Source organism: Pseudophryne corroboree, chromosome 6 (genome assembly GCF_028390025.1).
Source record: "Pseudophryne corroboree isolate aPseCor3 chromosome 6, aPseCor3.hap2, whole genome shotgun sequence".
Classification (NCBI taxonomy): Eukaryota; Metazoa; Chordata; class Amphibia; order Anura; family Myobatrachidae; genus Pseudophryne; species Pseudophryne corroboree.
Window position 1 is genome coordinate 204725678 of NC_086449.1, and position 13046 is coordinate 204738723.

The window sequence follows — 13046 nt, forward strand, 5'->3', positions numbered from 1 at the left end:
TTTGCCTCAAAATGGGAATTTTCCACAACTTTTCAACGAAGAGGTGGTGAAAAGAATTTGCAGTAAAACCTAAGAATTGAATAGGGGCTTATAAAAAAAAACAAGGGTTTTACGGCTAATTGACTATCCCCCATAAGCTCCATGAATGAAAGTAGTAGAGAAATGTGTGAAAAGGCACTTTTACATACATGTTTAGTGGGATCCACATGTGCCGTGAATTTAAGGAGTCCTATATATGCCGCATACCCGGGTCTAACCACAACCCCCTCCGTTTCTTAGTTCTCTCACTAAGATTTATGTGCGTGAGTTAAGGGCACAGACTATGAGCCTCTTTGTTACAAATAAGGAGTAGGTCTTCTAATCCCTAACCTCCATCTCCTCTTTGCTTCATCCCTCCATCCTTCCTCACCCTATTTCCTACCCTTTCCACTTTGTGTATTCTTCGTATTAGTCAGTCTTTTTTCTTTTCACTTTTATGAAAAATTATAAAAATTTGGTAATGTCCAACATAACTAGAAACATTGTAGTGAGATACATTCTTCATTATTATTCCATTCTAACAACCAGGGCTGATTGTAATGACATTCAAGTTCTCTGGAGGTTCTGGATGCCAAACGATTTTGGACGTTTTTTTAAAGGGGCAATCACTTACGAGGCATGGTTTTGCCATGTAAGTGATTGCCCCCTTTAAAAAGAGATCGCTGGAGATGCAGGAGGCCGGCCAATCTCAGACGTTTTGTACATCCCGCATCCAGATTCTTTTATCGTGTGTATATGCTTCCAAGTACAGTATGTATGACTTCTTTTTGCAATTAAAATAAAAGTAATACATTGCATTTTATTTTATGGACATTTGAAAGAGAAATACTAGATACAAATACTAGTCAAATGCAAAACAAAATAAAATACTTTTCCTAATTCTTCTTATTGCTACTTTAACATTTCTGCCATTGTGTTTTCTTACAGTCTTTTATTTTTCAAATTCTCCAACAAGTTTCATGTATTTTTATACAAGTAGATATTTAGCATGAATCCATTACTAATGCCTTGCACGGGATGTCTGATCAGCCCTCTAATGCAACTACAGTACATTCCCTTTGTATGTGTGAAAGTCCCTAAAGATGTTACAGGGACTTCCCCATGAAAATGAAGGATTGCCTGTACTTCTGCAATTAGCATTCAGATTTACACACTACAGGTATAGTAAGTATGTGGTGTCGAAGTCGAAAATATTTCAGTACACACATCACGTACAAACTACACACAGATGGCCTCCGTGCGCATACTTGTGCTGCCATGCGTGCGTATGCTCGCAAGCTGCGTATAGCCGCTCACGCGGTAGTGTGTATTAGCGCGTGGTATGAGTAATTACGGTAGCATTGTAATCGCATGGAAAAGCCACAGACACGTTTCATATTTAATACACATAGCGCACAATTTACACATAGTCAGCCTGCACCACACCAGCGAGTTACACTTGCTCAAAGGGTATAATAACAAAGGCATTCACCTTTACAGGATATGAGGGAACAGAATTAGGTTAGGAGGTGGTGTTTGGTATCCAGCCGTAGGGTATTTTAAGAGCAATAATAAGATTTTACTTACCGGTAAATCTATTTCTCGTAGTCCGTAGAGGATGCTGGGACTCCGTAAGGACCATGGGGAATAGACGGGCTCCGCAGGAGATAGGGCACTTTAAGAAAGCTTTGGACTCTGGGTGTGCACTGGCTCCTCCCTCTATGCCCCTCCTCCAGACCTCAGTTAGGGAAACTGTGCCCAGAGGAGATGGACAGTACGAGGAAGGATTTTTGTAAATCTAAGGGCGCGATCCATACCAGCCACACCAATCACACCATATAACTTGTGATAAACTTACCCAGTTAACAGTATGAACAACAACATAGCCACTGTTCAACCGAAAAACTATAACATAACCCTTATGTAAGCAATAACTATATACAAGTCTTGCAGAAAAAGTCCGCACTTGGGACGAGCGCCCAGCATCCTCTACGGACTACGAGAAATAGATTTACCGGTAAGTAAAATCTTATTTTCTCTAACGTCCTTGAGGATGCTGGGACTCCGTAAGGACCATGGGGATTATACCAAAGCTCCCAAACGGGCGGGAGAGTGCGGATGACTCTGCAGCACCGATTGAGCAAACAGGAGGTCCTCCTCAGCCAGGGTATCAAACTTATAGAACTTTACAAAGGTGTTTGTCCCCGACAAAGTAGCTGCTCGGCACAACTGTAATGCCGAGACCCCTCGGGCAGCCGCCCAAGAAGAGCCCACTTTCCTAGTGGAGTGGGCCTTAACCGATTTCGGTAACGGCAATCCTGCCGTAGAATGCGCCTGCTGAATCGTGTTACAGATCCAGCGAGCAATAGTCTGCTTTGAAGCAGGAGCGCCAACCTTGTTGGCCGCATATAGAACCAACAAAGCTTCAATTTTCCTGATTCTAGCCGTTCTGGTCACATAAATCTTCAAAGCCCTGACTACATCCAAGGACTCAGAATCCTCCAAGTCCCGAGTAGCCACAGGCACGACAATAGGTTGGTTCACATGAAAAGATGAGACCACTTTTGGCAGAAAGTGAGGGCGAGTCCTCAACTCTGCCCTATCCACGTGAAAAACCAAGTATGGGCTTTTATGTGATAAAGCCGCCAATTCGGAAACACGTCTTGCCGAAGCTAACGCCAACAACATGACCACTTTCCACGTGAGGTATTTCAACTCCACAGTTTTGAGTGGTTCAAACCAAGGTGACTTGAGGAAACGCGACACCACGTTAAGATCCCAAGGCGCCACCGGAGGCACAAAGGGAGGCTGAATATGCAGCACTCCTTCACAAAGGTCTGTACTTCAGGAATAGAGGCCAATTCTCTTTGAAAGAAAATGGATAAGGCCGAAATCTGGACCTTTATGGACCCTAATTTTAGGCCCAAAGTCATTCCTGTTTGAAGGAAGTGAAGTAGACGGCCCAAATTGAACTCCTCCGTAGGAGCAGCTCTGGCCTCACACCAAGAAACATATTTCCGCCATATACGGTGATAATGTTTTGACGTCACGTCTTTCCTAGCCTTGATCAGGGTAGGAATGACTTCCTCCGGAATCCCTTTTTCCGCTAGGATCCGGCGTTCAACCGCCATGCCGTCAAACGCAGCCGCGGTAAGTCTTGGAACAGACAGGGCCCCTGCCGCAGCAGGTCCTGCCTTAGAGGAAGAGGCCACGGATCCCCTGCGAGCAACTCTTGCAGCTCCGGATACCAAGTCCTCCGTGGCCAATCCGGAACAATGAGTATTGTTCTGACCCTGCTTCTTCGTATTATTCTCAACACCTTGGGTATGAGAGGAAGAGGAGGAAACACATAGACCGATCTGAACACCCAAGGTGTCACCAGAGCGTCTACCGCTACCGCCTGAGGGTCCCTTGACCTGGCACAATACCGCTTTAGCTTTTTGTTGAGACGGGATGCCATCATGTCGATTTGAGGCAGTCCCCAACGATCCGTGATCTGTGCGAAGACATCTTGATGAAGTCCCCACTCTCCCGGATGCAGGTCGTGCCTGCTGAGGAAGTCCGCCTCCCAGTTATCCACCCCCGGGATGAACACCGCTGATATCGCGCTTACATGGCCTTCCGCCCAGCGTAGAATCCTGGTCGCTTCTGCCATGGCCATTCTGCTCCTTGTTCCGCCTTAGCGGTTTATATGAGCCACTGCCGTGACATTGTCTGACTGAATCAGAACCGGTTTTCTCCGAAGCCATTCCTCCGCTTGACGCAGGGCGTTGTATATGGCCCTCAACTCCAGGACGTTGATGTGGAGACAAGACTCTAGGCTTGACCAGAGACCTTGGAAATTTCTTCCCAGTGTCACTGCTCCCCAGCCTCGGAGGCTTGCGTCCGTGGTCACCAGGACCCAGTCCTGAATGCCGAACCTGCGACCTTCTAGTAGGTGAGCACTGTTCAGCCACCACAGGAGAGATACCCTGGTCCTGGGAGACAGGGTGATCCTTTGATGCATTTGTAAATGTGACCCGGACCACTTGTCCAAGAGGTCCCATTGAAAAGTCCTCGCATGGAACCTGCCGAAAGGGATGGCCTCGTAGGAAGCCACCATCTTCCCCAGGACCCGTGTGCACTGATGCACTGAAACCTTTTTTTGTTTTAATAGGTTCCTGATCATGGCTATGAGTTCCTGAACCTTTTCGATCGGAAGAAAAACCTTTTTCTGGTCTGTGTCTAGAATCAGCCCCAAAAAGGTCAGACGCGTTGTAGGGACTAGCTGGGACTTCGGTATATTGAGAATCCAGCCGTGTATCTGCAACGTCTTCATGGACAGAGACACGCTGTCCAGCAACCTCTCCCGAGATCTCGCCTTTATGAGGAGATCGTCCAAGTATGGGATAATTGTGACCCCCTGCCTGCGCAGGAGCACCATCATTTCCGCCATTACCTTGGTGAAAATTCTCGGGGCCGTGGAAAACCCAAACGGCAACGTCTGAAATTGGTAGTGACAGTCCTGCACTGCAAATCTCAGGAACGCCTGATGCGGGGGGAATATCGGAACATGAAGGTAAGCATCCTTTATGTATATCCAATCCCCCCCCTCCAGGCTGGCGATGACCGCCCTGAGTGATTCAATTTTGAACTTGAACCTCTTCAAGTACAGGTTCAGAGATTTCAGGTTTAAAATGGGTCTGACCGAACCGCCCGGTTTCGGGACCACAAACAGGGTTGAGTAATATCCCTCTCCTTGCTGGAGATGAGGAACTGTGACAATCACCTGTTGAATACACAATTTTTGGATTGCTGCCAACACTAGCTCCCTCTCTGACGGGGAAGCCGGCAGAGCCGATTTGAAAAATCGTCGAGGAGGCAAGTCTTCGAATTCCAGCCTGTATCCCTGAGAAACAATCTCTAACGCCCAGGGATCCACCTGCGAGTGAACCCAGACGTGGCTGAAAAACCGAAGACGAGCCCCCACCAGATCTGCCTCCCCTCGGGAAGCCCCAGCGTCATGCGGTTGACTTTGCAGACGCAGGGGAGGACTTCTGCTCTTGGGAACTAGCTGTGTGCAGCTTTTCCCCCCTGCCTTTCCCTCTGGCAACAAAGGATGATCCCTGTACCTTCTTGTTTTTATTGGAACAAAAGGACTGCATTTGATAATGAGGTGCCTTTTTTGTATGCTGCGGGGGGACATAAGGTAAGAAATTTGACTTACCAGCCGTAGAGACAAGATCCGAGAGGCCGTCTCCAAACAACTCCACCCCTTTGTAAGGCAAGGACTCCATATGCCGCTTTGAATCGGCATCTCCCATCCACTGTCGGGTCCACAAGAGCCGCCTAGCAGAAATAGACATAGCATTTATTCTGGAGTTTAATAAACAAATGTCTCTCTGAGCATCCCTCATATACAAGGCAGCATCTCTGATATGCTCTATGGTCATATGAATGGCATCCCTATCTAAGGTGTCAATTTCCGTAGATAAGGAATCTGCCCATGCCACAACCGCACTACAAACCCAGGCCGACGCCATAGCCGGTCGAGCAATAGTACCGGAATGATTGTAAATGTGCTTTAAGGTAATTTTCTGACTGCGATCAGCAGGTTCCTTGAGGGAAGCCGTATCCTGAGAAGGCAGTGCCACCTTTTTGGACAAACGTGTCAGCGCCTTGTCGACTTTTGGCGAAGATTGACAGCGTATCCTATCAGTTTGTGGAAAAGGATACGCCATGAGAATCCTTTTGGGAACTTGTGGTCTCCTATCCGGAGATTCCCAAGCCTTTTCGCACAAGTCACTTAATTCAAATGAGGATGGAAAAGTGACTTCAGGCTTTTTCCCTTTATACATGTGTACCCTCGTGTCAGGGACAGGGGGTTCCTCAGTAATATTCAAAACCTCTTTAATGGCAATAATCATGTACCGTATACCCTTTGCCACCTTCGGCTGTAATTTTGCATCTTCAAAGTCGACACTAGAGTCAGTATCTGTGTCATCAATCTGGGATATGGTGCGCTTCTGAGACCCCGAAGGACCTGGCGCCCCAGGGACAGGCATGGACTGGCTACCTGACTGATCCCTAGCTTCTGCCTTGTCTAACCTTTTAAACAATAGATTGACATTTGCATTCAAGACATTCAGCATATCCACCCATTCCGGTGTCGGCGTTGCCGACGGCAACCTGACATTCAAGCACTCCCCCTCCACATTAAGCGAGCCTTCCTCGTCAAACATATCGACACACGCGTACCGACACACTTCCCACACACACAGGGAACCCCTTTCCTGAAGACAGTATCCCTGTCAAGGCCCTTTGGAGAGACAGAGAGAGAGTATGCCAGCACACACCCCAGCGCAATGACCCTGGAGACCAACACAAAATGTTTTTCCCCAGCAGCGCTGTATAATATGTAAACCGCCAATTATGTGCCCCCCCCCCTCTCTTTTAAGCACCCTTTCACCGTGTGTAAGCAGGGGAGAGTCCGGGGAGCTTCCTCTCAGCAGTGCTGTGGAGAGAAAATGGTGCTGGTGAGTGCTGAGGGAGAAACCCCGCCCCCTCGGCGGCGGGCTTCTGTCCCACTCAAACTTAGTAAAATATGGCGGGGGCTCTTTTATATACATGTACAGAGCCCACCTGTACATGTATATAGTCTTTTTGCCATGCAGAGGTTTAAATTGCTGCCCAGGGCGCCCCCCCCTGCGCCCTGCACCCTTACAGTGACCGGAGTATGTGAGGTGTATGGGAGCAATGACGCACAGCTGCAGTGCTGTGCGTTACCTCAGTGAAGCTGAAGGCTTCTGCCGCCTGACGACTTCTGTCTTCTGTACTTCTAGCTCTGTGAGGAGAACGGCGGCGCGGCTCCGGGGGTGGACGCCCAGTAAGAACCTGCGTTCACCCCCTCTGGAGCTAATGGTGTCCAGTAGCCGAGGAAGCAGAGCCTATCTTTGACAAGAAGGTCTGCTCCTCTCTCCTCAGTCCCTCGATGCAGGGAGCCTGTTGCCAGCAGTGCTCCCTGTGAAAAAGTAGTAAAAGGTAGAAAAAAATTCAAACAAAAATGCTTCTAGGCAGAGAACTCTGGAGAGCTCTCTGCAGTGCACCCATCTTGCTCTGGGCACAGTGTAAAACTGAGGTCTGGAGGAGGGGCATAGAGGGAGGAGCCAGTGCACACCCAGAGTCCAAAGCTTTCTTAAAGTGCCCTATCTCCTGCGGAGCCCATCTATTCCCCATGGTCCTTACGGAGTCCCAGCATCCTCAAGGACGTTAGAGAAATTCCGGTGTTGGTTTGCGGAAGATCGCACGCTCATGTGAATAGTTATGCGCAGGAGCAGAATATTGATATCAACTGTATTTACTGTACTCCTGATATTCGGCGGGAACCCAGTGGAGACCAACTGCAAGTGCACCTGGACCAGACATCGCCCACCTATTCAAACTGACCTATGACCTCTAATGTACTGTAAATGACCATCCCAGTGACCAATAGATGAAGAGATTACAGTTTCTATTGTGTTAGGTTTTGGACAAATGTATAAAAAGCCAGCTGTAGGCACGGTCACACACAATCTCTGAAGGTCATCTACCTTGATGACTGAGGACCGGATCGGGAAGCGCAGGTGAACAAACGTATGTACCACTGACTGTAGCCTTTTTCTCTTATTGTATTGTATTATTGTTGTAACCCCCTGCTAAGTAAAATAACCATTGGTGGGTTGGACCCCAACATAGTTTTTGAAATACAGTTGGTGTCGTGTCCCATTTCCTGCTAAGGTTTAAGGTGTATTTCTATCACACGTGAAGCTGCATTGTGCTCTCAGCGTGTCCGTGTGTGTGTGTGTGTGTGTATGCACTGCGTGTAATTTGTACGTCCGCCGCGGCGTGAGTACGCAAAGTGCGTACAGGGTACGGGCCTTTGTACGCTAACTGTGTAAAAAGTACACAGGGTAAGGATTGCATACAGCGGCCGCAGCGGCTCTAATTTAAGTGTATTAAGGTATTGCTTTTGTCCTGTAAAATAATCAGCATTCACAGTGGCCAGGATGAAAACAGGCCCTAGTCCAATTTTACCTTCCTAGGAAGATGCAACACACTGCAGTGTGCCACCACAATAATAACACTATAAAGGGGAGACATGCCAAGCCTTGGAGAGAGATAAGATGTCCACTGCAGCCAGCTTATGTCATTTATATAGTGTGGCACAGAATTACAATGAACAGGACAACTACTATAATCCAGTTATTTGAGCACCACATCAGAAAGTACCTACAGTATACATTACACTAGACAACGTTTTCCTCTATGCTTATTGTAGATATTTACTTTTTAATGGAATCCCATGGAAGTACAGTAGCATATAAAAAGGGCGTATGTCCCCTGTCAGAAGGGAGTTTACTAGACATTGAAAAAGATGCTCTAAGCACGCCATCAGACTGAGGTTTTAACTACATAAATTTATCAATATAAAGTAAATGTTAACCAGTTCTTCTCCTTGCCTACATAATATATGCATATATTAATATTCAGCACATTGGTATAGAAGTATAGATAGATGAAGTTTTAGTACAGTACCTGCTATAATGGTGGCATACAGCGGCAGTTTGCAGAGGGCCGGGAACTCATTACTTCTCATTGCATAGCAATCAGGGTCAGCATGATAGGTCAGTATCAAGAGTTTCACTAGGCTAAAGTGACCCTTCTCACAGCAGGTGACCAGCAGCCAGTTCAGGAGAGACTTGTGGCTAGACACATCTGTAACATCAGAAGCGGCACAAATGGTAGAATACAGTAATCTCCTTACAAGGAGCAAAATACATTCTAAATATCTATCTATGACTGGTCACCACTATGTAATACATCTTACAATCTGTGAATGCAAACTGCAGTACACATTCTACCATTTGTTGTCAAAATATCCTAAACAGTCTCTTCAACCATATTTTATGTGGGTGTGGTATTGAAGGTCGACCACACTTAGGTCGATAGTGTCTAGGTCAACCACTATTGGTTGACAGTAACTAGGTCGACAGGGATTCTAGGTCGACAGGGTCTAGGTCAACATGAGTTTTTTAATCTTTTTTGGTGGCGTTTTCACCGCACAGTGACCGGGAACCCCAATTAGTGCACTGTGTCCCCTCACATGACTCACTTTGCTCGCCATGCTTCGGGCAAGGTGCCTCGCTGCGCTTGGCACAGGTTACCGTTCTTAATCGTAGTCCACGTGGATCGTAAAGTATGAAATATTTAAAAAGAAAAATTGTGAAAAACTCATGTCGACCTTTTGACCTGTCGACCTACAACATGTTGACCTAGAGACCCTGTTGAACTAGAGACCCTGTCGACCTAGAGACCGGACATCATTTTAGGTTACGTGAATTTTATCCACAACATGGGTCTCATTTATAGTTAGGAGTCAGCTAGGAGGTGGTGCTTTGTACATTGGTAAAAACGTATGCTGCAGAAGGGGCACTTTTAAATTATAATTCTACGCCTGTCCTCATAAGGTTTCCTCCTTTGGTCCTAATTCTATACAAGAAACTATAAGTGTGCTTCAGGTAGATTTCTTATTAACTAGTTGATTAAATCATCTACTTTACCCTGTATGCTGTTATTGACACCTTGTGGCAAAATATAAAAAAGAGAATAATAACTTCATACCTGTCTGGATACATTTGTGTTAATTTTGCTATCAGCCTAAGATTCATATATCTGTGGTCCAATATTGTTGCTCTCATAAGTTAGCATGGGGACCAGACTATTAGCAGAAGCTAAGACTTCTGCTTTTATTACAAGTTTTAAGTTAGGTAATTTTTTGTTGATTAGCAAATGACAGGGGATGCTGCTGTCACATTAAAGTGATGTGCAACTTCTTAGTTGTGCCTTTTGCCAATTATAAATTGTTTAAGCAACTTTCCTTTTTTAGAATTTGACCCACAATGCATAATTTTACCAACAATGCAAATCAGGGTCAGCTTAAGAAGCAATTTATGGAATGGACTACTAAGCAGGCTATCAATTTTCTAGGAACCAATGATAACACTGAGGCAACAAGCTGGGATTTATGATGTTCTGTTACCCAGTGGATGGATAGGCTTCAATCTCACGGATATAAGTTCTGCCCACAAAATGACTATATCCATTGAAGATTGCTAACAATGCATACTGGGGGGCACAACACAAGCCGTACTGGGATTTCACCCTTGTGCTCTGATTGGCTGCCCAGTGCACATGAACGTTCGCACTAATTAAGTGGTCTATTTACTAATGGTGCCCATACACTTGTGTGATGCCCCCGCGACACCACCGGCAGTTCAAGTGCGATGAAATCGCACCTGAACTGCCAAAGTGATTACCATGCGATCATGCAATAGATCGCATGGTAATCACGCGATCGACACGTCACCACCGAGTGGGAGTGGCCTCTGGCCACTCCCGGCAGGTGCCCATCGCAGTGCGATATATCTCATGTGGTTTTAAAACCACATGCGATCGCACTGCGATGCGAGAGATATCAAGTGCAGCACATAATATCTTGAGACAAGACATTCGATCGGCGTGCCCGTGCATCGTGTCTCAAGGTACCTAAAAATAAGAATTTACTCACCGGTAATTCTGTTTCTCGTAGTCCGTAGTGGATGCTGGGAACTCCGTAAGGACCATGGGGAACAGCGGGCTCCGAAGGAGGCTGGGCACTCTAGAAAGATCTTAGACTACCAGGTGTGCACTGGCTCCTCCCACCATGACCCTCCTCCAAGCCTCAGTTAGGTACTGTGCCCGGACGAGCGTACACAATAAGGAAGGATTTTGAATCCCGGGTAAGACTCATACCAGCCACACCAATCACACCGAACAACTCGTGATATGAAACCCAGTTAACAGTATGAAACGATAGAGCCTCTCAACACATGGCTCAACAATAACCCGATTTAGTTAACAATAACTATGTACAAGTATTGCAGATAGACCGCACTTGGGATGGGCGCCCAGCATCCACTACGGACTACGAGAAACAGAATTACCGGTGAGTAAATTTTTATTTTCTCTAACGTCCTAGTGGATGCTGGGAACTCCGTAAGGACCATGGGGATTATACCAAAGCTCCCAGACGGGCGGGAGAGTGCGGATGACTCTGCAGCACCGAATGAGAGAACTCCAGGTCCTCCTCAGCCAGGGTATCAAATTTATAGAATTTTGCAAACGTGTTTGCCCCTGACCAAGTAGCTGCTCGGCAAAGTTGTAAAGCCGAGACCCCTCGGGCAGCCGCCCAAGATGAGCCCACCTTCCTTGTGGAATGGGCATTGACAGATTTAGGCTGTGGCAGGCCTGCCACAGTATGTGCAAGCTGAATTGTACTACAAATCCAACGAGCAATAGTCTGCTTAGAAGCAGGAGCACCCAGCTTGTTGGGTGCATATAGGATAAACAGCGAGTCAGATTTTCTGACTCCAGCCGTCCTGGAAACATATATTTTCAGGGCCCTGACAACGTCTAGCAACTTGGAGTCCTCCAAATCCTTAGTAGCCGCAGGCACCACAATAGGCTGGTTCAGGTGAAACGCTGACACCACCTTAGGGAGAAACTGGGGACGAGTCCTCAATTCTGCCCTATCCATATGAAAAATCAGATAAGGGCTTTTACATGATAAAGCCGCCAATTCTGACACTCGCCTGGCTAATGCCAGGGCCAATAACATGACCACTTTCCACGTGAGATATTTCAGATCCACGGTTTTTAGTGGCTCAAACCAATGTGATTTCAAGAAATTCAACATCACGTTGAGATCCCACGGTGCCACAGGAGGCACAAATGGGGGCTGAATATGCAGCACTCCTTTCACAAATGTCTGAACTTCAGGTACTGAAGCTAGTTCCTTTTGAAAGAAAATCGACAGAGCCGAGATCTGTACTTTAATGGAGTCTAGTTTTAGGCCCATATTCACTCCTGCTTGCAGGAAATGCAGAAATCGACCCAGTTGAAATTCCTCTGTTGGGGCCTTTTTGGCCTCGCACCATGCAACATATTTCCGCCATATGCGGTGATAATGTTTTGCCGTAACATCTTTCCTGGCTTTAATAAGCGTAGGAATGACTTCCTCCGGAATGCCCTTTTCCTTCAGGATCCGGCGTTCAACCGCCATGCCGTCAAACGCAGCAGCGGTAAGTCTTGGAACAGACAGGGGCCCTGCTGTAGCAGGTCCTGTCTGAGCGGCAGGGACCAAGGGTCCTCTGAGATCATCTCTTGAAGTTCCGGGTACCACGCTCTTCTTGGCCAATCCGGAACCACGAGAATTGTGTTTACTCCTCGCTTTCTTATTATTCTCAGTACCTTTGGTATGAGAGGTAGAGGAGGGAACACATACACTGACCGGTACACCCACGGTGTCACTAGGGCGTCCACCGCTATCGCCTGAGGGTCTCTTGACCTGGCGCAATACTTCTCTAGTTTTTTGTTTATGCGGGACGCCATCATGTCCACCTGTGGACGACCCCATTGATTTACAATCATTTGGAAGACTTCTGGATGAAGTCCCCACTCTCCCGGGTGGAGGTCGTGCCTGCTGAGAAAGTCTGCTTCCCAGTTGTCCACTCCCGGGATGAACACTGCTGACAGTGCTAGTACATGATTCTCCGCCCATCGGAGAATTTTTGTGGCTTCTGCCATCGCCGTCCTGCTTCTTGTGCCGCCCTGTCGATTCACATGGGCGACTGCCGTGATGTTGTCTGACTGGATCAGCACCGGCTGGTGTAGGAGCAGGGATTTTGCTTGACTTAGGGCATTGTAAATGGCCCTTAGTTCCAGAATATTTATGTGAAGGGCAGTCTCCTGACTTGACCATAGTCCCTGGAAATTTCTTCCCTTTGTGACTGCCCCCCAGCCTCGTAGGCTGGCATCCGTGGTCACCAGGACCCAGTCCTGTATGCCGAATCTGCGGCCCTCCAGAAGATGAGCACTGTTCAGCCACCACAGAAGAGACACCCTGGTTCGTGGAGACAGGGTTATTAAACGATGCATCTGAAGATGCGATCCGGACCACTTGTCCAACAGGT

General features: G+C 47.1%; 1 protein-coding gene across 1 annotated transcript in view; it reads right to left on the reverse strand.

Moving 5' to 3' along the window:
- LRRK1 (leucine rich repeat kinase 1) overlaps nucleotides 1–13046 on the reverse strand; it is a 244638-nt gene that overhangs the window by 121839 nt on the left and 109753 nt on the right. Inside the window, exon 5 of the mRNA XM_063925660.1 lies at nucleotides 8572–8751. Coding sequence (XP_063781730.1) covers nucleotides 8572–8751 — 180 coding nt within the window. The remainder of the gene's footprint in view (nucleotides 1–8571; nucleotides 8752–13046) is intronic.